At 43.0% G+C, this 25,226-nt stretch overlaps 1 protein-coding gene and 1 long non-coding RNA gene across 5 annotated transcripts; both read right to left on the bottom strand.

The window, feature by feature from the left end:
- Window positions 1-9,194: 9,194 nt before the first annotated feature.
- On the bottom strand, window positions 9,195-11,080 carry LOC138066367 (uncharacterized). The gene is made up of 3 exons (XR_011139767.1): window positions 10,975-11,080; window positions 10,697-10,861; window positions 9,195-9,511 (listed from the first exon to the last, which is right to left on the bottom strand). It is a non-coding gene; the product is annotated as an uncharacterized lncRNA (long non-coding RNA).
- An 8,302-nt stretch (window positions 11,081-19,382) lies between these two features.
- C2H7orf25 (chromosome 2 C7orf25 homolog) lies at window positions 19,383-23,755 on the bottom strand. Of its 4 annotated transcripts, XM_068935986.1 has the most exons (3): window positions 22,639-22,860; window positions 21,463-21,636; window positions 19,383-21,000 (listed from the first exon to the last, which is right to left on the bottom strand). In XM_068935986.1, the coding sequence occupies exons 2-3, from the start codon at window positions 21,468-21,470 to the stop codon at window positions 19,716-19,718; spliced, it is 1,293 nt and encodes a 430-aa protein (XP_068792087.1). In that variant the 5' UTR covers window positions 21,471-21,636; window positions 22,639-22,860; the 3' UTR covers window positions 19,383-19,715. The 4 variants fall into 4 exon arrangements, with proteins under 4 accessions (XP_068792087.1, XP_068792089.1, XP_068792090.1 ...); XM_068935988.1 differs by lacking the exons at window positions 21,463-21,636; window positions 22,639-22,860 and adding an exon at window positions 23,370-23,755; XM_068935989.1 differs by lacking the exons at window positions 21,463-21,636; window positions 22,639-22,860 and adding an exon at window positions 23,231-23,293.
- Window positions 23,756-25,226: the final 1,471 nt, after the last annotated feature.

The following is a 25,226-nucleotide window of genomic DNA, read 5'->3' on the forward strand; positions in this document are numbered from 1 at the left end:
AGCGCCTGTCGTAGCCTGTTTGCCAGAGTTGAACAGCCATTACTATTAATACACAGGTGCAATTAATGCATAACATCTAGGAGTCAGATCCTGAAGCCATTATCACCCTTTGTTTTGTTCTTATTCAGGAACACCTCCCAATTAATTTTTCAAGTTCCTAGATCTTTCTTTGAGCATAATGTTACAAATCCCCCACTATCTATGTTAGAAAAAGACTCAGTAAAACTAGAATGGTGCCCGTGTTTTGGCCCCAAAAGAATGGGTCCAACTGTAGACAGGAAGGTCTTTCTGAATAACTGCAAGGAAAAAAGAGCCAAGATTTTAGCCAACTGAACATTTGATGACAAAGCTGAACTCATGGAGGACTCCAGAACTCCTACTGAGGTCACTGAGCTGGCCACAGCTGCTACGCAGGGGCCCTCCAGCAGCCAACCTTGTGCTTGATTTTTGTTTCAGTATTAACTTGTTCTGCAAAGAGCAACTGTTCAAAACTGTCTGCAGTTTCAATGTTCCCTTGGTGCTTCTGGAGAAGCAAAAAGTAATTGACAGTCTTCCAGCAAGGACAGGATTCACAGCATTTTAAGCACATTAAGTAATTGCTGCAGTCTAAAAACTGTAGACCACAATGAAGTAAGCAAACTACACTCAAGCTTTGAAAGCAAACTATAGCTAGGTATAGTACTTAGCTCCTAATCAGGAAGTTGCTAACAAATCATAACAGATGTAGCCAGGACTGCCAAATGTGAACCTAAGTGTCAGGAGCTGAGCCATGACACATTGACTCATCATGTTACCCAAAGTATCATCCTTATAAACAGCTTTAGACCGCCTTTCATGTGTAAGCGACCAAGTGGAACAGAGTGTCAGTACAGCAAATGCAAACGGCACAGTCTTCCATTAAAGCAATCACATACCCAGACACAAAATCCAGGACTCGAGAGACCTCATGCGAATCTGAGAGAGTCCCTAGAGGAACTGGGTTTGATGAGAAATACATATAAATATTATAATCTGTGACAGATATAATCTCATTCCAATATTTTCCACTTTATTTAAGAGGAAAGCTACCTATTTTGTTCAGCCACACAGTCTGGAAGTTTCAAAAGATAAAAGGAGCTCTCAGCAGGAGAAAACTGCAAAACATATTTGAAAATAAATTCATAATGACAATTGGCATTAAAGAATTTATCTGCAAATACATTTCACTGCCAGTTCATGGTGAGGGGTACTTTTATCTTTTGAACTGGGTGCTGCAAGGCTGAACAGAAATGAAGACAGCTTCCTCTTAACTCTTTTAGTGCCACACAGATAGCAGAACTGGAATTTCTTATAAAGTACTTATACCCTACAATAGACAAATATTGCATTGCAGAGGCTCAGTTTTTAGTCCCAAGAAACAGAAGCAGATAGCCACAGTTTTCCTGCCCAATCATTTAAGTCAAAGAATATTTCTTCCGTAGTATAGATCTTTAATGCTTTTTCTCAGTAGAAACCCCCATTGCTGTACTAATAGTGCCTTTCTGGTTGGCCACAAATCACAACGGCTTTACCTACTAAGTAGCACGTGCACTACTTAAGGCCAGAATTTCCGGTCCCCCTGGTGGGAGTTAGCATCTCACTTTACAAATAGCTCCTCTGTTGACAAGGGAAAGGTGAGTTCTTTCACCATTTCTGACATCCCTTCTGCTTTTTCTGCCTTGATCCTCATTCCAAGCAAGTCTCTTCTAAGGTCGCAGTTACTTAACATAAACCCAGATGACTGCTGAAGGGGGTAGTCCAACCTTCTCCACACTTCTGTCTTCCCACACTCAGTCCTGTCCTTTTCTTTGGGGACTCACACAGCTGCACAACAAGCCAGGACAGGAAACTGATCCAGCAGAAAACAAACTTTTTGTTGTTGAATCCTTTTTCAGCCAGGTAGTTCCCTGGCTTGTCTGCCTTGCATAGCCACACAAATGTCACAAAGGCAAAAGTTAGATGGTGGGAACAAGCAGTCAGGCATAGAATCACAGAAAAGCTGAGGTTGGATGGGACTTTTAAAGATCATCTACTCCAACCCCACTGCTCAAGCTGAGCAGGTTGTCCAGGACTCTGTCCAGATGGCTTCTGGATATCTCCAAGGATCGAAACCCCACAAGCTCTGTGGGCAGCCTGTTCCAGTGCTCTGTCACCCTCATAGGAAAAGTTTTCTCTTATGTTCAGACAGACCTTCCTGTGTTTCAGTTTGTGTCCATTGCCTCTCATCCGATCACTGGGCACCACTGACAAGAGTCTGGCCCCATCCTCTCTACATCCTCCCTTCAGATACTTACACTCGTTGATAAGATCCCTCTGAACCTTCTCTTCTCCAGACTGAACAGTCTCAGCTCTCTCAGCTTCTCCTCATACAAGAGATGCTCCAGTCCCTTAATCATCTTTGTGGCCTTTCACTGCTCCAGCAGCTCCATGTCTCTCTTGTACTGGGAAGCCCAGCACTGGACACAATACTCCAGGTGTGGCCTCACCAGGGCTGAGTAGAAGGGAGAGATCTCCTCCCTCGACCTACTGATAATGCTCTGCTGAATGCAGCCAATGATACCGTTGACCACCTCTGCCACAAAGGCACATTGCTGGCCCATGGTCACCTTGTCGTCCACCAAGACCCCAGGTCCTTCTCTGGAGGACTGCTTTCCAGATGGTCAGCCCCCAGCCTGTACTGCTGCAGGGAGTTATTCCTCCCCAGGTGCAGGATGCTGCACTTCCCTTTATTGAACGCCACAAAGTTCCTCTCTGCCCATCTCCCCAGCCTGTCAAGTCCCTCTGAATGGCAGCACAGCCCTCTCCTTGTTTTGCATCATCAGCAAACTTGCTGAGGGTGCACTCTGTCCCACATTCCCCAAAGGGACGTGAAGGAGAGCTATTGGCAGCATTGTGGTTTTACGTCGGATTTAAAATGTAACTGCCTAATCACAGCATAACAAACAGCTATAAGAAAAGCTCCAATATCAGATTGCAAGAGCCTAATGAAAGCTGAGATCTGGAGGAATATACATCACCTAGTAGTATTAACTACTAGAGGTTGTACTGCAGTGCAAATCACCCCATTATTTCTACTCCTGGCCTCATACTAACGTTAAATGAGAAGAGTGGACATAACCAAACATGGGAGAACAAGAAGGGCCTGAGAGACACAAAAGTGTTCTCAGTATCACTTGAGCTAACAGCAGGCTGTCAAACGTAATCCTCGTCCTGTGAAAAACTCCATTCCTTTTCCTCAGTGGGCAGAACGAGGAGAAAGGGAAGTCATCTGAAGACAGGACATAGTAGTAAAAATTACAAGAGGGAGAAATGCTGAAAAACTCATTTTTCCCAGCTTGTTCTATCTCCAGACTACAAAAGATGATACAAGAGATATACTTCAAAGATATTTTCTGGATCATTGCATCTAGCCCCATCTTATCGCAATTACACCATATTATCCCTTTCATACATAGATCATATTCCATCTTAGAAAGTTTGTTCTTTTTGGTTCCATCACCCCCTTTGGAAGGCTCTTGCAGAATTGTGCTCTTCTTTTTTTCCAGTCTAAATATCCTCAAAGCTATTTCTCCTTGTGCCAGCACTTAAACAGCTCTTGTCCATCTGTGGCATTTACCCTCCCGATGTGTGCGTGGGTAGCAAACAGATCACCACCTAGCCTTCATTTGCTAGGCTGAAGAAGCTAACATCTCCTAGTCTCTTCTAACAAGATTGACTCCTTAGCCCCCAATGTGCCTGGAAAATCAGGAACTCAGGGAATTAGAAAACCAGCTGCTGACTTACAACCTCCCTGGACTGAGTGTTTAGGCAGGAAGAACTTTCCAGGGAGCCAAAGGAGTCCAGGCTGGCAGGAAACCAAGCAGGCTACCCAGCCTCTCTCCCTGGTTTCTTTCAAACGTTTTGGCAGAATAACATAGTAATGTGAAATGGTTCAGCGCCAGAAAATCAGTATTTTCCAATGGGAAAGTGTTCTACTTAAAAAACCTCAGCTGGCTCCACAAAAACTTAAAAATCTCTCTTAATCTTTAAGGGAATTCAGGTAAGAAGGAGTGAAATTTATGAGCAGTACAATCCTCCTCTTCTAATGATTGTAGGCAAATAGCAACAGAAATGTTTAAAGAATCAAGACTAACAGAACCAGTATCTATGTTTAAGGCAGGAACTAGCACCAGTGATCCCATTGTAAGCCTTATGCCTGTAAGAACTTACCATTGCATTAGCATAGCTTTTTCAGTAGTCTTCTGCAACAGAGATGATCACCGACTTCTTTAGTGAAGCATCTCTCTCTTCCCCATCCCCCCATCAAAATTCTTCCTTGAAATATATCAATTTTAGTACCTGTCAGGGCAATGATTTGAAAATGGCAGTCCTACATCTCACAAGAATACCGTGGTTAGAAGGCAAGTCTCTCACCTATGTGCTGATAGTGGCAAAGGTTAAAACTACTTCTGTTCATTCTGATGCACTCATTATGGGTCACCAAGGTCTTATAAAACGCATATTGAATATGCGCAAACTACCCCTTCAACTGGTTATACATCCATCACACCCACCCAATCCTGTATTCAAAGACAAACAGTACATCTCACAACTGCTAATGGAGCAGGATCCAGGGATATTTGAACCCACATCTTAGAGCAGAATCAAGATGCTAAAGAACAAGATGTTAGAACTGTAAAGAACTGCTTGATCCAGCAGCTGCTGCGCTCAAGGGCTGGTGATACGGAAAACTTATCAACAGTGACAACAACAAAGAAGCTGGAGCAAAGGCATAGGCCAAAAAAACCTAAATTTACTAATGTGATGAGTATTCCATTCCTCAAGATGAGTATTCCAGAAGGGGTAGAAGGTAACTTCTTTGCTCACATAAGCTTAGAAAAGGCAGGAAATATTAGCTCTAGCATTGCTCTCAGCTGCTCTTATCACAGTTTGTAACACGGCTTAAACTCACTTTAGTGGTACAGAATCCTAAAAGGAAAGGGAAAGCAATTCATAATAGAGCATGAATCCCCCTCGTACAAGAGAAGTCATCTTGTACACGAAATCTGTGGCTTCATCACGTTACTCAAATGATTTTTAAAGCATACAATGATATTCTGAGCAACATTCCTATTTCTTCTCTGCCTTGTGGACAGAAGTGATCTTCTTGCAGACAATGTTACTGTGCTGCATTAACATTGCTGGCACCTAGTTTGTCACACAAAAGTTTCAAAATTGCATCAAGCTTCTGTAACTCCATTGATCTTTTAAAAAAAAAAAAAAAAAAAGAGAGAGAGAGAAGCCAATCGGAATACCATTTTGCACTGCACCTCCCACATTTGACTGAGATGTGCTCTCCATGGCTCCCTCAGAAGAGCTGAGGTGTCTCTACACAACATGCTGCCCCTTTCTCAGAACCTGTTGGAATTAGCCAACTATTTCTGGAAGCGCTGCAGCATGCTAATCCCCCAGGCAGAACACCCTTGACAGCCGGCAAGCCCTGGCATCTAAGTCTTAAGTAACCTACCATTTCCATTGTTCCCTCCCTGCACAAAGCAGCCCATTTCAGAAAGGCTCTCAAAGGCAGTGGGAAGCCATGACATTATGGGGTCAAATATGCTGTTTGGTAAACAGACATTCTCAAAGGCTGAGTAGGATCACATTATCTGTAAGTGACCATCTTTGCCCTCTGGCAGAAAGCTGAGAGCCTCATGTTTTTCAGATAAGAAAATACTTTCATCCACTCCATCCTGGCAAAGCTCAGAGGAACTTCCCTTCAGTAATCTGACCTCTTTCAGGTGACTCTCAGTCGAAGGGAGACTAAGGCTGTCCTATGAAACAGCACATCTAAACATGCGTGTAGAAAACAGTGACTGGAGAAATAGACGCACAAAGGAAAATGAGAAAGGACACGCTGCTGGTGACACATGAAAGGTTATGGAACAAATACAAAGAAAAGCAAGGAATTTATCACGTCTGTAAAAACAACCCCACCCCCCCAAACCTGCAAGTTTTACTAAACACACACACAAAAACACATACACAATGCGTCAGCTAATCCCACTTGTCTGTCTGTCTTTCCCAAGAATACCACTGCAAACTGCGTATCTGCTTTTCTGGCTCATGCTTTCCTTCCCGCCCTCAGCTGCCAGTTCCTGGCATTGTCAGTAATGACAGAGAAGACTAGGAGTTGCTTGAGAGTTTCCACTAAAATGATGAGGCTTGGGGGGAAGCTCCGAGTGTGCCTCTGAGTGCTGTAACCATACAATCAGCTGATCTCTGTCCAGGGCTGCCAAGTGCATTAGAGTCACAACCTGTGAAGAGGCTCTTCTGAGACAGCATTACTGTGTCTGGCCTAAAACTGCCACCATTACCTCCTTCTGGACTATGCAGCCAAAGGAAAGAGGGTATCTACAATCCACAGACTCAATTTATGTTTTCCAGTGAGTTAGGTGTCAGACAAATGAGATCAGCTGGGCTGACCTAGCAGCTCACTGGCACTGAAATGTCTTTATTCATGGCCAGGAGCTCCCACTGACTGCTTCCATACAAAGGTTCCAGTGTTCATCTCATCTCCTAATGAGGAGATCTAGTTCTGTAACCCAGCAGGAAATAAAAGTTTTCCACCACATTTAGGAGTTGAATCAGTTCCCCAGGAGGTGGGTGAGCACCACAGGTGACACAAAAGACAGGATGGGAGCACAGAGTAGGGAGCACAAGCATGAGAGGGAATCAGGAATGCCTTTTTGGGTGGCATCAAGATGCTCAGGCAGCTCCTCCATTTCTTTAATTGAGCTGTTTGAACAATCTTTTATTATTTTACCTAGGTGCATTCCAGGGAACTCTCAAACTCAATCAGATTTAAGTTACATCAAATTATGTCTCTCAAACTGAAATAGGAGCACCCATAAAGGATTTTTTATATCAGTTCAGTTGTAAGAATTCAAATTTACATCCTAAATGTAAATAAATAAATAAGAGTTCACTTACATACCCAAGACTAGAGTTCTCCTCAAATAAGAGGTAGGAATAGTAAAGAATTGGGTGGTTGGTCTTTCATTTTTTCTTTACTCTCTCAGTTTGGATTAAAATGAATAGGAAATCAAAAGCGAAGCATCTGAGCAGTCTGGAAGCCTTCTATACAGGGATCAAGGGCTGCACAGCTTCACTGTTCTCAGCTTACCATGTCTCTATAAATAGAGGGACTGACCACCAAAAGCAAGGTATAAACCATCCTCCCTCTGATAAAGATGGGCCTCAACTTTGTTTAGGGCCAAAGCACGGACAACAGGAGCTGTTTCAATCTTTCCCTTCCTGAGTTATTCTCTATTGAAATGTATATGGGACCTACAAAGAAAACACATCCAAAACACCAATTCCTTCTGACCTACCTCAGGTATCTTAACTTTCCATAACATCTTTCTCTCTCATGACCTCCCTCACCTCTTCTTCATTGCTATTTTTGTTGCATCTCTGGAAAAATTGAGATAAATACATTAGAGACATCCCTGATATGATTCATTCAGTCTTGTCTGTGCCTCAGTACTCCCAGCTGTGAAGTGAGAAAAAGACTTATTCACCTTTGTAAATTACACTGGACTTCTGGGAAAAAAGTGGCTGAGACTCAAGTAGTGCTGAAACTCTGGCAGAGCACACAGAACATTATTCCAAACAGTTATATTTAGAGCTTCTGATATGTAACTGTCATTATCCATAAGCAAAAGATCCCACTTTACATTTTTCCCAGATTGTCCAGAGGACAAGATCTGCCTTATTAACTAAACAAAGAACAGATAAGCATTAGCTTCATGAAGCTTGCTGGAACAGTAAGCACTAAGTACAGTCCACAAAACTTTTTTTTTCCTGCCTTTGTGGAATTTAACACTGAAGAAACAGAATATTTGACTTTTCTCCCAAGCTAATATCCATGAAAAAAGAAAAACATCTTTGCAAAATACAAATAAAAGTCTGAAGGGACGCTACCACAGATCCTTTTCCCAAAACCTAAATAGTTGCATCTGACACAAGATGTCCTGGGGCACTTAGAACCCTCAGCTCACAAGAAAAGAATGAGATAGTCTCAGCATCTTTCACCTTTCCAGAAAATCTGGTCCTTGCTGCTAACAAAGAAATAGATAGCTTTTAAATAGTAGTTTCTTTCAAATGTTGTGCAATCCCACAGGTCTCTGAGACTGAGTCTACTTCTGTAAATTAAACACTTTCCCAAATGGTCTCCTTTGGAAAGATCCTAAAACTGAAAAAGACTAGGTTTTATACATAAAAAGTGTTCTGTAACACCTTAAAAATAGTATTAGCATTTGCTTACCACTCAATGAAAACACTGGTTACTTTTGGTTTTAAATGTTCTGCAGCTGTTTCAGATAGTCAAATTAGGATCATCATCTAATACTTTTCTGGACTAATGCATGAGGAAAGCAGTCAATATGCTTAACGTTCCCAGTCAGACCAAGGATCCACCTAACTCAGTGTCCTGTTTCCAACAGTGGCGATAAGCTGCTGCCCAAAAAAGAGTAAAAATAAGCCTTTATACTGTATATGTACATAAAGGCATATAATGCGTCAGCGTCCAGCTAACACTTTCCGCTTTCCAACTATTTATCAAGGTTATCAAGAAGATGGAATCAGGCTTAATAGTGGTACACAGTGGGAGGACAAGGGACAACAGGCATAAGCTGAAATAAGAGAGGTTCAGACTGACTGTATGGAAACACTTTCTTACTATGAGGACAGCCAAGCATTGAAACAAGTTACCCAGAGAGGTTGGAGAGGCGCCATCTTTGGAGGTTTTCAAGACCAGATTGGATTAAGCTCCAAGTAAACTGGTATGAGCTAGCTGAGCCTGATCTGAGCAGGAGATTGGACTAGAGACCTCCTGAGGTCCCTTCCAACCTGAATTATCCTGTGACCCTATTCTTTCATCTAAAAATCACTTGGGTTTCTATGCACTTAGTCTCTGTCAGTGTTACTATACCATGCACTCAGTCTTCTCTTGAGGTTTATGCAAACTTCTGACAGCTAGTTCCTCCATCACCTGTCAAGTCATATCTCTTGCTTTGATTCTAGCTCTAATGAGCTTCATTTCATGCCCCCTGTTTGTTTTAAGGTGAAAGAAATATAAAAATCATCATCTAGGCAGGAAAAGAACCAAATGTAAAAAAATACTTTTATTATCATTTGTTTACAGTATTATTAGTAAATGAGAACCCTTTAATACCCTGTACCACATTTCCCAATTTGGAGTTGAGGGAGAAGGGAGGTTACGTACCATGACTTGCTTCAGTCATTGATTATCGATGCCAAAACCCCTTGGCCCTGTGCCGGCCTGCAGAGCACACCTTTGGAATACTTGCCCTGGTTTGTTAAGAGGGAAAATAAGTTTTCATCTCCAGTCACTGAACAGGCACAGAAGTGTAGGAAACATAATTTCTTTGTCTCATTGCTCCTGGAGCTCCACGTAACAGTCTCAGCCTCAGTATCAATCAAAGCACCTGGCCTGAACGGTAAGAAAGAATGAGTGAAGTTGTCCCTCCATAGAAATAGCATTCACAAACAAACAAACAAAACCATCACAGCCTATCCTTTTTTCTGCTCCACGGATTATCAAACAATTTTAGTTACTGAAGGTTTCTACTAGGAATCCCTTAGAAACTCTAATTCTGTTAAGACAGACTTTACTTTTATTTTCCTGAAGAAGGATGCTCTGTGGATACTTCCACAGCTTTCACCTGCTGCACAAGAGCAAACTGGACACATTAGCTGAACAATTCATACAGCTGTGCCTACTATGGTGTAAACTTCAGCATTTTAACAATGAGACCAAACACCTTCTACCACCAGGTGAAAGTGGTGACCCGCCTCCACAGAATTCAAGTTATATTTGCTTCCTGCTAGAAGCTCAATAATGATACATAACCCAGATAATCAAGACTCAGAAACCGCAAGGCTAAGAGGAACTTGACTAATCGACTTTATTTTTTCTTTATCCATCAGGTTTTTAAATGTCACCCAATTCCCCCTTATTGAGCCCTGTGAGTAGTGCCCAAATCATTAATTTAGTTTTGTTTTAGCATCAAGCCACAGCCTCTGGCTATGCCTTTGTCCATGGCATTAATGATTGCTTTAGAACCTATCATTTTTTCCCTCCATGGAAATGTTTACAAACGGTTAAGTCATTCTTGTATCTTTCTTTTTGATAAAATAAATGGATTAGGCATCTCAAAAGTTTCTCCCTTCATAGGAAGGGATCTTTTTCCAGAAACAAACTAACGTTTATGGTTTGTTTCTTTATCCTAACTTGTTCACATTCCATAGTGAATGTGAAAATTTGGACTGTGGGCAGTATATGGGGACAAAATCAGTTGCAGAAGGGCTGTTTTCCAGAATGCAGCCTTCATGCTTTAAGTATGGCTTTCATTCCTTTACCCTATATGCCTAATTTTTACATGCCATTTGGTTGCATTTTGTTCAAAAGGCCCCAGCTAACAAGGCAATAACCCTATAAGATAGTGCTGTCCTCATCATTATTTATTCTTTAATAATCTCATGTGTTGATCTGTTCAGCAATTTACTTTCAGATTACTGATGAAGATATTAAACGGTGAGAGATATGCCCTGTAGAGACATGCCCTGTACTAATCTTTGAAATACCCAGTCAGAAGAACTCCTATTCAGAATTTACCTCTTGATTACAGGCTTCTGAGATTTCTCCTTCACAAGTCTTTACTCACTCAGTATGACTGGCAGCAGTGAGCAATCAGTGAATCCAACTTTGTCTTCAGACAAACAAACAGCCTCCAACCCTGCTGCAGAATGTTTAAGTTCAGCTCATCCAATTTGTTTGATGCTGTAACAATCAAACAAGCAGTAGAGATCTCAACAGAGAGAAATAGGCAAATTTGCTCAATTAACTTTGTGAAAGTAGCTTGCCTTTTTCCTGAAGCATTTCATTCCACTCACCATAAGAGAAATACTTTTAAAATTGACTTTAATATCTGCTGAGGGAGTAACATGACAACTCCTCTTTCCTTGCACAGTGGTATAATTCAGCAGGAACAACAGAATCTGCGTCTTTTTTTTTTTTTTTTTTTTGCTTTTCCTCCACAAGTAACATGCCCATCTCCTCATGAATTTAACTGTGCTATATTACTGTGTTATAAAAAAAAAATGTCAAGAACAGCGAAGAAAAAAAAGAGAGAGTTGTTAGTGTACAATGAGGATTTATGCTAATTACAGACAATTATCTTAAGACTTCTGAACTGTGTGTCACATTGATACCTCATACAGATGAGTCTTCATCAGTCAGATTATTCCATTCAATTTAAAAAAAGATGATACACATCAGCCTTCAATTGAAACTAGTACACAGGAGAAGTCTACTGCAGAAAGCATATATCCGTAGGTGTTCGAGGGCATCAGTTTTCTTTTTCACTTCAAGGGGTGGGGGGAAGAGTCTTTCTGTTGCACCATAAGAAGCTTGATTAGAAGAATAATGCCTTAGGCAAACCCTAGAGGTGGAAACAGCTTGAAAGAAACACTGTGCTGAAAAAATAAGTTGATGCAATATTAAACAAGTGAAACCAGATGAATGAAAAAGAAAACCTTAGAGAGCCAGATTCTGAATTCCTTTTCAATAATTTGCTACAAACCTAATTCTGCTAATTGCTAATTACAGTAACTATACCATTCACTCATAGCAGCATAAGATACAGAAACAGGCCCACAATTCAGAATCTGTATTACAAAGTCGAATATATGAGCCTGAAGTCCCCTCCTGCCCCAGCTGACATTGACTGCTGACCTAGTAGCATTTGCCACAACCTCTGGGTATCCTGTTGAGACCCACTTCCCCTGGCTATCAGGGAGCAGGGATGGGGAAGGTCATGGGGGCCTGTATCGATGCAAACAGAGCATCTTTTCTGCATCAGAAATTAAACCACACAAAACAGTTGGCTCCTTCCTGGTGATTTGTCTTATGCTGTCCAGATCTTTCAAATGCATCACTTTTGGGCTGAGACAGCATTGTAGATGCGCACATCTACACACGTGTTCTCCACAATGAAAAAGGAAGGCTTTACAACAAAACGTTCTTCTAGGCTTGATCAAAACACCCCAGCTCTTTAACATTGCTACTATTTCCTTACAACACAAAAGCCAGCTGCATGTTTTTCAGTCACTTCACCTTTCACCTGTTACCATGAGGCACTTCCAATTTGTCAAGTGTCATATCAAAGGACTTTGGAAGATCCGCATTCAAAGCCAGCAGGATCAATTGTCTTGAGAAACCAGCACTGCCAGAAGCAAGCTGTGACATCATTAGTGGCATCACGACGGTCTGGGGCCTTTGCCACAACTGCCCCACCTCTCAGCCTGCAATGTCCTTCACAGCTTGCAGTAAAGGTCACCTCTCCCTGAAGCAATAAGCAGGAACTGACTGATTACAGACACTGACAGGTCCTAAATTCACTTTGAAAATGTAATCGGGACATTGTTTTTGCAACCTGCTACTTTCAGGAAGGCTCCAAAGTGGGCAGAGTCACGGGCTTGCCTTTAAATAGCCAGAGCTTCCTGCCAGCTAGATATTTCAAACTTCTTTCCCTTGCCTCCCAACATTTGTGTTTAACGAGGCATTCAGGTAACGATGTTGAGAAAGATGGCAATCCTTTCAGCGCTGCTGGCTCTGATTCTGGTTGATCTGCTAAAGGCACAAGGTGAGTCAAACACACGGCAAGAACACAGGCTACGGCGTTTTGTCCAGTCCGCAGCATATAGCCAAATCAACCCCTGTCAATCTGAAATGAGAGATTCACATTCAAGAATGGATTTATTCACAGATACTTTTTTTTCTTCCCTGGGCAAACTCCTACTTGGGATCTCTGATCTTGATAAAAACAACTACGTACATACACATTTAGATACCCATAAAAGTAACTTGGCTTTTCAAACTACTCTCGTCATCTGTGTATCCTTTTGTGTTTTCTAGGTACCCCTGTTACCACTAAGTTTGAGGCAACAAGTGTAGAGCAAAGCAGAGATCCCAGCATGCAAGCAAGCACTGAGTCCCCCCTGGACTACAGCAGAGACTCATACAAGGAGGAAGGCATGGAACAAAGAGGGAACACTGGAGTGCAAGAAGGTGGACAGGGTACTTGGGAGCTGAGCGGAGAGCCAAGTACCGAATCGACCCCCAAGCCAAGCGAGGAGCCAAGCAAAGAACCGACCCAGGAGTCAGCCACCGAAACATCTGGTAAGACCCATTTTGTCTTTGATTGTCCTCATGTTATTGTTACCTGACTTTATTTTGTTACTCCAGTGCTCCCACCTTACCTGCACTGCTGGCGGAAGACACATACGAAATAACGCTTTTTCTTGTAGTCTGATTCTGACTGGGTATCTGGCATGCCAGAGATCTAGAGAGATGTAGTGAACTTCTGCTTCTCTCCCCTCTCTTCCAAAAAAAAAAAAAGTTAGTAATGGAAAAGAAGGTCAAACTCCTTAAGACGAGTTGAGTTACTATGGATGAGTGCGCTTTACAACTGTATGTGAAAAAAGGAAGCCTCACCTCCCTTTTTCCATGAAAGAGGCTTTTCTAGCAGATTAAATCAATACTGGCTTTTGAAGTGCATTCGTGGTGTGGAGGGAACAGATTTATATAGCAGAGTTTCATTGTTACAAAGCACCGCGGTCCATTTGAGTGAGATCGCACTCCAGTAAACCTCTGCTCTGAAAAGAGTCAAATTATCCCCTACAGAAGAAGAACTGGAAGAGTCAGAATTTCAATGACTACAGTAGGGGTTCTGTCATACCATTCATCTGTATGGGATTGTTTTTCACCTGAAAAGAGATTGTGCAATATGTCATCTAGACCAAGATCTTGTCTCGAATAGCATTACCTCCCTCTGAAGGCTCTACCCCCATTAGGGCTCTCAGCAGCTTCTCTAGAGTTCACAGCAGGGCACAGAACATGGAAGAAGGACACACCAAAGAATTAATTTTCCTGTCATCCTCACCAGTTTCCTCACCATGCTTTCAGTCTGGTTAGCAAGACAATCTAATACTGACCTTACCTTCCATATTCCTTTACTGTTGTTCATATCAGCTGCTTCATCTTTTGAAAATGCTTTCTCTTTAAAACATTTCCTTTGAAGTTTTCCTGCTTTGCTTCTCTCACGATGGCTAAGTCCATCTCCTCACCTACTTCAGTGGCATTTTAGAGCCTATGTATGTCCTAGGGAAATTTTAAGTTATAATATCACGTCCAGTGTGGTTTCAGAAAATGGAGCAACCTCAGCAATTAGTCAGCACTACTACCACTCACATAACAAGGCAGCGCTACAGCAGAATCTCCTGAGCTCTCTGTAAAATATCACCTTCGCCACTGTTACCAGCAGTGGAGCACTGACACCCCAAATGCTTTACCAAATGAATGTGAAGAACCTTAGCCAAAAAATACCATTGAGTGCTCATACTACTCGCTCTTTCATCATCTGGATTTTGGTTCCTACACTGCAATGTAAACTGCTATGTCCTATATCTCCATGTTTCTCACTGCCATAGCGAGCTGCTTTTTTATCATGCACTCAGCCTCATTTAGGAATAAAGGGACACAGCTTCATTATTAGATGTTGTTAATTCTTTTGGGCTGTTTTCTTTTTTTAAAAAGGGAGGAATTTATTTTGTGAAAGACATTATAAATAAGGATCCTTTAAGTGGACAGAAGGATCTTCTGAACACTCAGGGCCAGGGGAGGATGTTGTTTGTTTTGTCTTTTTAATAAACGTCAATAATCGACATAGAAGCAATCTTAATTTCCGTGGTCTTCATAGGAAAAAACTTGCAAAGCCCAAACTCGCAATTCCAAGCAGCTCTGTCACTCTGTAGAACATCTCTACATTCACTGTCTTTGTTTTTATTCTAGAATGAAGTGCAACGTTAAATCCTGATGGAAAAGCAACAGCTACACTCACCTGATGAGTTGACTTTGCCACATATGAACAATCAGTGCTTTCAGCAAAACAGACAGCAGGGCAGAACTCACTGCAGCCTGCAACTACAGCTTGTAGGAAAATAGTAGCCATGGCCTTCAGTTCAAGAACTCGGTTTCATTCTTGCTTACTTCAACTGTAACACTTTAGTTTCATCACAGGTGTGCTGTACTGCTTGCATAACAATCAGAAATAAAGAATGCCAATGCAGCTACATGCCTTGTCATTATTGAAAATCCTATTCGCCATTAAAAAACAAAAAAAATCCTAAAAAACAAAAAGGGCAGTTTTTCTAAGTCTTCTCTCAAACTTTTTTCTCAACAACTGATATATTTTTTTCTTGCTCTTTAACTGTTAACTTGTGACCAAGTCCATGTACAGTATTCAGCATTTAGGAACAGGGTTGCAAAAATATTTTCAGACAGGCTCCAGAAAACTACAGCATAGTGCTTTACTATCAAAAGGCATCAGAGGAGGGGACAGCTCAAAACCAAAGCTATTCTTTAGCTCATTATTCTACCAAAGAATGCTACATTTACCCAATAGTGGCTGCAATGTGCAAAACTACCGCAGAGGGCTTTCATGGCTTACAGGTACAATGACACACAAGTCACTTTTTGGAAATTTTGTCTGCCAGAACACAGGTAAGTAATAAACAGAAGTAGGAATATCCAAAAAAAAGTCTGCTTTTCACAAAACCGTGGATGCAAAGTTAGAATAGAAATAAGAACGTACTATATAACTTACCTATTTATTTCCTGTTTAATATCCAAGTACTTTCTATTGCCTGGGATCAACTGCAGCGTTCCTTGTTCAGTAGTCTTACTGTTGGAGCAAAGAGAGCAGGCTGGGTGCTGCACAGAGCAGAGACGCTGGTTCTCTTCAAAGCCATTACAGGCTTAGAACGTAGAACAATACACAGATAGCGCAAATCAAAACAGTGCCACAAGACCAAGGTTCTCTAAAACAGTTTAGGAACACTTCGTCATCAAGCAGGTTAATGCTGAAAGACTTCATGGGAAAAAAAAACAAAACAAAAACAAACAAACAAAATCAAACCAAAAACAACAAAAATATATTGCAGCAAATGAGAAGTCTCCATATCCGCAAGTGCCTGCTGTAGTGCAGACAAAGCAACTGTATGATACTGGAAGAAAGGGTAGGCAGTCCTGGGTTGCCAGTTTTTCCAGCTCATTTTCAACCCTAACTTGAAATTTTCTAATGCCTTATTTGTAAAATCGTAAATAAATTCCTACCTCTAACTCCCCATTTGTAAAATGAAATGGAAGCTCTCTAAACTCACCAAGCCCAAACACGGTGAACTTTTATTAATATTATGTAGATCACCAACATCTTAGAAAGCAATACAAAAAACATTCAGTGTTACAATCAAAGCACATTTTGGTTCCGTATCAGCATCCAGTTTCAGCGCTCACCTTGTAAAATTATTCTTACAGTCTGTCAGTGTTGCACTTCTGTTTGACCAATAAGCCAGAACATCGGTTATAGGGGAAAATGGCTCAAAAATCACACTTTTTATGGCACCATGCAACATGCAGACACAGCACAAAATAATAATAATTAAAAAAAAAAGAGCTTTGCATTCCTAAAATATTGATCATATAGTTGGTATACACTAGTAGGACAAATAAAATTAGTTTAGTAATAAATATCGTGCTGGATGTTTGGGCAAAAGTATTTTGACTTGTAATGAATAAAACCAACACGATGGCTCCAGATACAAAGGCTTTTAAACAGAGTTTCACTAGACGTTCATACCAAACTGTCAGTACAAAACAAATCAACTAGCTCTGCAGCAGCAGGACCGAGAATAAATACAGCAGACAGAATTTGCCCAGTTCTTATTAGGCAATACAGAAGTTACTTGTTTTTAATTGCTTCCTCTAGGTCATCTACCAGTAAGAATGAGGGCGAGTGAGTGAGTGCTCGTTTGCGCTCGCTCTCTCCCTCAATACACAAACCTGTAGTTTGCAGAAACATCGTTAGAGGGTGTTCAAGAGGAAACAGGATTCATCAAGGAATACTGTGGAAACCCCGTTCTTAAGAGCCACAAAAAGGAGTGAAATAAAGTAGCTTTCTCCTATAAAAAAGCCGCAAGCAATTTAAAAGCAATTTAAACAATTTAAAAGGATTTATTTTTTAAAAAAGACCATAGTGAATTATCATGCAGAATTCACTGATATCACATACTCAGCTTCAAGTATATCCCGTAAAATTGTAAAACAGATTAGTCAGTGATGAATATAGTAAGTTGCCTCTTGGGACCTTAGCTTTACAAGCTCTAAGCTGCAAACAAGGGAAAATTCTTCTTTCATAGTCTGTTTACTCATAAATTATTATGAGGTTTCTTGCACCTTCTTTCAAGACTTCTAATACCAAACAGAAGCACAGTTTTTTAGACACACAGTCCATGATCTCCACAGACGGCCTCTCCCACCTCGAGTCTCACACCTACTGCAGTAGAAAGATGTCTTTCAGGTGTTCTGAGTAAGCGCTCTCATGGCAGAAATAAAAAGAAATCTCTCTTTACTGAGCTGTAAATCGCTGCAAAGTTTCACAAGTACCTGTGGTTGTGCTTTGGTAAATCCATCATACTATGATAAATCTCCCTGACCTCCTATATGATGCAACTTGCATTAATTACAGAGCTAGAGTTGTGCTTCTCTATCACAGCCAGAATATTGTACTATTTATACTGTTTCAGTACATTCTACTCTCTTCTCTTCAAAAGAGCTCTGAGGAAATTAATGGATACATTGAGGCAGCCTATCGTGAAGTTTTGTTAAACAGCGTTAGATTGTAGGAACAAATTAGATGTTTTATTAGAGCAATTCAGTGAGGGAGACCTGTGAAGCTGGCAAGTAGAGGAAAGGGTTTTGAAGTAGCAAAAAACAAAACCCAGTTTTGTATCTACTTTAGCTAAATCACACAGGTTACCTCAGGGACCAGCAAGAATGAACACCAGGTGAAGCTGAATACCTGCCAAAGTAAAGAACAGGCTGCCCCATTATCAAAAGTATTATGAAAAGTTATAGGTAAAGATACACAGCAAGGGTATATAAGTGACAGCTCCTAACAAGTTATTCCACATTCAGAGCAGAGCACAACAAGATTCACACTAGCAAAAAGTTTGGCTTTGCTCCCTGGTGCTAGTTTACTCAGCTGGAAAAGGCACACTAAGTGCAGTACTCAGTGTTTTTACACCAGTGCTAGAGTACACCAGAATACTGGAGACAGAAGGAAACTGGCACACACTATGGCTAAGGACAGCATTGCAGTGCTGCAGCTGCTTCAGATTGTAAGAAGGAAATTTAGAATGAGGAGGCAAGAGGCAAGACAATGTCCTTCACATGAACTATAAGCTGCAAAATAAAGCTGTCTTGTTCAACAACAGCCTATAAAATATTCAGCAGGTATCTCTCTCATTGACCTGATAAAACGTATAGCTCAGGGCCAGAAGGTTCATAGGCATCTCAACATTTTCCACTGGGAACCTGATTCAAATTATTACCAAACAGCAATTGCTGGCATTGCAGCATACAGAAAAACATTAGAAAGGGTTCTAAAACAGCATCTCTCTCCTGGAAACAAAAAAAAAAAGTGAAATTGTTATTTCTTCAACACCAAGTGAAAACAGCAATTTATAACATCAGCGAAAGAATTTCCCACTTATTATAGAGCAAACTAGCAATAAACCACAGTCCCCATAAACTTCCTGCTTCTCCATGCTGACCCTAAAAGACCTCAGGGAGCATTCTGTTCGCTTTGTTGCAAATAACCCAGAAGTAATAGAGCCAAATTCAAGCTCGCCCTGCATCCTCAGTACAGAATTCCTCAACATTGAAACCTCCTGGGCGCTGGCTCTGTTCAGAAGCCCTCTACTACCTGAAGCATCAATCTGTTTCTTGAATGGGACAAAACCTAAGACGGAGAAAAGGAAGTGAATTTGCCCCGCGCACACTTTGGTCAGCTACCACTGGCTCCCCCACGTTAGTTTGGCCTGTGAGTCCCAACATACTAGTGCCAATACAACTCCAGTCTCAATTGATTTTTCTAGGAATGTTAAAGCTGTTGCTTAATTCACTCTAACACACTAAACATACAGAGGCTCTTCTGAGTAAAAGAAGAAGAAAGGCTTAAGCTGGTTTTTATTCATGGCTACTAGTCATGTCTTCATGAACTATACACTCAATAAGGCACAGGTCTCTGTAGGAGGTACCTCTGAATCCACAGAGAACTCTGTGGAACAGATTAGGTGAAAGAAGGACTTAAGTTCCACAGAAGCGAAGTCTGAAGTCCATTTAAGGAGGTGACTTTAATCCCTGTGAAGAGGGCAAAAATGACAAAGGGCAAGGAAAACCGTGCTTTAACTGAACATTTTAATAGGGACGGATACAATTAATATATCATAAGACAGTTAACGATTTTCACTGAAAACTTATTACCTTACTGAATAAATTACTGTAGGTCAGCTGAACAAAAACACAAGAATTGAGTAAAGATATTGCAAGTCCCCTTAGGAACCCTTCCACTGCTACAGTTACTCTTTTCACTGATATACACCAAAAACATGTATTGTTATGACTTTTGCATTTCCCCAAAGGCCTCCTTTGCAGCATCTGCCATAAGCTACCATAAGAGAAAAAAACTCATCCTTCAGAACAGATTATTTCAATGACTAACTCATTAAATGACCTAGAGTCCATTATCTGGTGGGCAGCTCTTTGGTAAAGGTGTAGCAACAGATTCTTTGCTTTCTGTCAATGCTCTCGGCTGATGGATAAAAACACTAAACTTGACACCTTGGTTAGCTGCTGCCCTCACAAAACCACTATTTGCAGTCATGGTGATGGCCTTTAAAGAGTCTCCTGTCCCAAAGATGGTTAGAGAACGGCTGTTGATTTTTGAACTTGCCACTAGTCCTAAGGCACGGTCAGATGGTTGATCTGGCACCACGTTAATTCTTTTAACGAGCAACGCTGCTCGTTCTTTCTCCCCAGGTCCTCCCAAGGTCTCCAAGATGGACTGAAAATCTCTGACAGCAGACTCGCAGGCAAAGAGCTCTTTCCCCTCCATAAACTCGTCCAACTGAGGCAGAACTCTCTCCCTCCTCTCTTGAGCTGCTTGCTCCGTGAGCACTTTTTCCTTGAAGGTGAAGTAGCAGCCACCATAGCTCAGAGCAGAGACGTAGGTAATTAAGGTAGTGATGTCCAAGTTAACTCTATTGCACACATTCACTTTGATCTGGGTGGGAAAAGCAACGCTGGCCACTAAATTCTCCCGGTCTACTCTGGTCACCTGCAGGAGTTCAGGGCTTTCTTCATCTGATTCGCTGGCACTTTGGTGTCGGTTTTCTGTAGATGGCTCTAACAGTGCGTTCACAGCAACAATGTCTCCCCGCACAGATATTCCCATCTCCTTGAGTCTCTCTGCCATAGGACTGGACACACTGTTGTAGAATGCAAAGATTATGTGAGGATTGCTGTACTCCACTGGCTGCTGACAGCTTGCTTGCAGGAAGTCCTCTGCCTGCTCAATGACGCTTTTGTCACCATACTGGCCCCTTCCCAGCCAGATGTTATGCAGGGCCTCAGCCTTCCGACCAATGGCCTTCACCCACGTGTGACCTCCATTTGCAACAACATCTACCACTAGTGTCTGTTTGTCTCCAAACCTGTCCTCATAAGCAAAAACATGGAGGACACTGACAACGCCCTCCAGGTTCTCTGCTGACTGAATAATGGCTTGGAGGTGGGTAAGGTTTGTACTCTGCAGATGGGATTCTTTAATGGCCACTTTCCCTGCCTCCACCTTGCGTAAGAAATTTAACTCGGCCTTCAGTTTGCTGCATAGTTTTGCCCCACCTTCTATATTCCCCCTCTGGGACTTGGAAAGGGCTTCCGCTCTCTTGATTAATTCTTTGGCAACAGCAATTCTTTCACAAAGCAGCGATTGCACAGACATGTTGGAAACATTATTCCTATCAAAGTGAAAGCAGAAGAAGAGACTGTTACTCACCAGTCAAGAATATAGACAGTCAAAAGAGGTTTTCCAACAATATACATCAGTGCTTTGCAGTAGATTTTGTACAACAGCTACAAGGCCTGTAAAGCACGAGCACCAGGAACCTCAGCACCACTCCCCAAGTGTTTAATACCTTTTTAAATACCTTTGGGAATCCAACCTAAAGCCTCGGAAGATCTAAGTTCTCAACAAGGGAGAACAACAGTATTCAAACCTCCAGAGACCTTGCAAGATTTTTTTCCTCCACATCTGAGCCCTTAACCGAGCTAGTCACTAGAGAGATCTGAGTTCTCCAAGTTCATTTGCAAAAGTTGCTATCCATAGCAAAATTAGAAACCCTGTTATGCCACAAGCACATCTTGCCTGCCTCTCCCACCACAGTTACCATTACAAAGCAAAAGCTACCTAACGTACTTACAGGCACATATAGAAACTGTGAAGTCTGGCTCCCAGCAACTACTTAAAAAAGCATTGAGGAAGCCCATTGTATTTCACAATTCTCAGTAGCACAGCCCTGTCCACGGCAGCTTCTGAGTTACTCTGCAGAATCCAGCGAATGGACCCACACCAAGGTTGAGGTAAAGTTTCAGCACTGCACAAGCATCATGACAGACTGTAATTTATAACTCCAGATCCAGGAGGATCGGGAAATTTCTCGTTCTCTGGCTCGTATAAGTCTACTTATATGATGTGTGGCTTCACATAAGTCCACTCCTCCCTATCTACTTTACTTAGGAAGTCTCCCTGAGGAAAATACAACAGGAAATAGCAGATGTGGGCTGGCTTTGAAAAACGTAGTACTAAATATCGCAGCAGAGAATACCATTTTTAAGCCACACCATACACTAGCCGCTATGAGTAAATGTTATTGGCAGTCAAAACGAGTTATTCACACTTCACACGTGTGCTGTAATTTTTACCTAAACTGCGCATTAATTGAGGTCAACTGGTATTAAGGGGCAAGACGAACAAGGCTCCAGCTGAAACTGAGCAACAGTATAGAGCCGAGGTACAATAAGAAGTTCTGCCGGTACAGCTTCTGAACCTGGATTTACCAGGTAGCTGAAACCACATCTGCATTACACACAAACCCAGCTACAGCGAGCACTAAGTTCTACCGGCTCCCATCAATATCTAACCTCACCAAAATCCACCCTTCCTCCTCAGGCAAAAGGCTTAACATCTTCCAACTATGGGTTCTTCAGGCTCTGAAGAAGCCAGTGACATCAGCCCTTCCTCCCCCCCCCCCAAAAAAAAATCCTCATCAGGCAGGTAGGACTTGTAGTACCCCACTGACTATGCCGGAAGGACACTCGGACGCTGCCTCTGCCTTGCGGGCACTGACACAAAAATGAAATATAGCTGGTGCCCTCTGCGCCTTTTGTCACGGGAAGCCTCCGCCTGCCTAACGGCCGGCAGCCGCCACCCGCGCTCACTGCGCCCCGCGGGGTCCTGCCAAGGCCTCGCGCCAAGCACCCGAGGACTTTTTCCAGGCAAAGAATTACGAACACGAGGCGACTTCACTATCAACAAGGTGTCAGATGAACCATTCCTTTAAAACAAAAAAAAAAGGGGGGGGGGAGAAGAACTTTACACGAAGCATTTTTTTAAAACCAAGCGCTGAGAGGTCCCTCCGCGCGTTAAGAGCTCAGGAGGAGGCTCCCTGACGCCCCGAGACGGCCAACGCCTGCGGCTAGGGACCGTTCCCCGCCTCGGGCTGTGCCAGCCCCCACCCCGCGCAGGAGCCAGGCCGGGGCAGCCATGTCGCCTGCCCCGAGACGCGCCGCCATTTGAGGGGCCCCTCGGCGCCCCGCGCTCCCCCTCCCCCCCGCGCCAGCCCGCACCACCGCCTCCCCCGCCCCGCCCTAGTCACGTGGCAGCTGCGCCGGGGGGGGGGGGCGCGGCGCCATCTTGAGTGAGGGCAGGGCACCTTCAGCGCTGCCCCAGCCCCTCTCGGCGGCGCCCGGCCCCGGCCTCAGCCCCCGCCGCCCCGGGGAGCACCGGCGGCCGGGCCCCGGCCGGCCCCGCTCTCCGCTCTCGACAGGGCCGAGAGGCAAGGGGGCCGTCCCCCCTCCCCCCAGCCGTTAACGTGGGCTCCACGCTCGGGTCCCCCTGCCCGCTCACCCGCAGGTGCCTCGCCGAAACAGGGCGGCGGCCCCCTCCCCCCGCCCGCCGCCCCTACTCACACGGCGGCACCGACGGGCGGCGGCAGGAGGCGGCGCGGCCCGTCCCCGACGCGGCCCCCTGCGCCCTCCCCCGGGGCCGCCGGGCGGGGACAGCCGCGGGCACCCTGCCCCCCGCCGGCCGAGCTCCTCCAAAACCTACCGGTTTTACCCTCTGCTGTTCCTTGGCGAAGGCTGGGGCCAAGGTCAGCTCTGGGCTTCGCTTTCCGGGCAGGAAGCACGCGTGGCCCCGATGCAGGCTGGAGCCCGTGAGGCTGAGATAACGGGAAGGGGCCGTATTAAACCCTTATGGTCAGACGTGAGCAAGGGTCCTCCTTCCGCCGGGTAGCCCGGGCACCTGCGGAGCAATGCGAAAGGCTGTGCTGCTCCTAAAGGCTGGGCAGCCCGAGAGACTCGGGCCTTCCCTCCACCTCCCGACTACCAGCCGGGGGTTTATCTCCTGTCTTCCGCAGTAGATAAATCATTTTTAATAGTACAAGTGATTTCACAACATTTTGCAAGGCAAGAGAAGATTTACTGCACCTCTTATCTTCTGTCACTCCAGCACCTCCGTGAACTAATTGGCTCCCCGAAGCAGTAATGGCGTTTAGGAGGGCCACTTAGATCCTGATCCTACGTCTAAAATAAAGCCCAAGCAAATTCTGCCTTCTCATGGATGTCCTGCTACCCCGAGTTTCTAGGAGCAGGTCATCTTTCAGGATGCATGACAGCAAAGGAACACTGCCTACTTTAAGCATTCAGCTTAAAAAAACCCAAACAAAGCAAAAAAAAAAAACCACCCTAAAATACACCACACTCCCTATTAAAACAGCATAATATATTCTATCAAGGTCTGTACCCCTAAACTCCCCCCTGCCCCCAAATATTCTAATACTCTTAAATAAAGCCTGAATTCACAGTATGCATATTCTTTCCAAGTGACACTAAGTCCTATGAACTTTGATTCCCTGTAGAGCTTAAATATATGAGAGGGCTCTTGGACTCTATTCTGCACTACATAAAAATTGTCCCTCTAAATTACCAACTTTGTGGCTCATCAAAATGAATACCACTGACAAACTATGTTAGACTACAGTATAGACCTACCCTCCTCATTTTGCGTTACGCATGAAACAATTGAATACTGGCAAAGAAATGATGACTGGGGGTCTGAGTTCATACCTCAGGGAGAAAACCTGAAAAAAGAACCCAGAAGTTGTGTTACACTCTGTTCATCGTTTTGAAGGGGTTTTTTGCCATAAAAGCAGACTACGTGCTAATATATGGTATTATGACAACCTGGTGACAGTGTTCTGCTCTTTTTCAGGGCATGCTTCCATTCGTTCTCAGGAGATGCCACCATTTGATAATAATCAAGCCACACGCTATTTTAGTAATTCAAACAATTTACATTCCTAAAAATACAGACTAAGGTAATCAGGTACAAAAAGCCATTCAACCTAGCTGACTAGCATACTGCCACTCATTTACGACATTGGTCGTTAATAACGGGAAGTAAAACCAGCAACATTTCTTAAGTTTACAGCTTAGTAAAAATACGCCATGTGTGCCACTCTATTTTGGGGGGGGGGGGGGGGAGAGGAGAAGAAGTAGGCAAAGAAAGCCCTCAAAATTTCTACCAGTAATCAGGTACCTGAAAGAACACACTTTTCTTCCTTGGAACACAATAGTCCCAGTACAACACACAGAACACTTATGTTTAAATCATTAAATCAGAGCCAAAGCTGAAAGATAACTATTTTTCACTTCTCTATACCACCCATAACATGAGTAAAATGCCACACAGATGGAAGTTGTTCAATTAATCCCTATTTTTTTCAAAAATTCTTCAAAACATGTTTCTTGTTTGCTCCATTGTTACCATCTCAGTAATCAGACAGCATGATATATTTGAAAGTACTTAGGTTCAAATTCCATTTCATAGGGTGTTCTTAGCTAATCAACTATTTTTAGTGCAGGAGGCAGCTAAACCATTGCATTCATGCTAACTATTTTTCAC

The sequence above is a fragment of the Struthio camelus genome, chromosome 2, assembly GCF_040807025.1.
Source record: "Struthio camelus isolate bStrCam1 chromosome 2, bStrCam1.hap1, whole genome shotgun sequence".
NCBI lineage: Eukaryota > Metazoa > Chordata > Aves > Struthioniformes > Struthionidae > Struthio > Struthio camelus.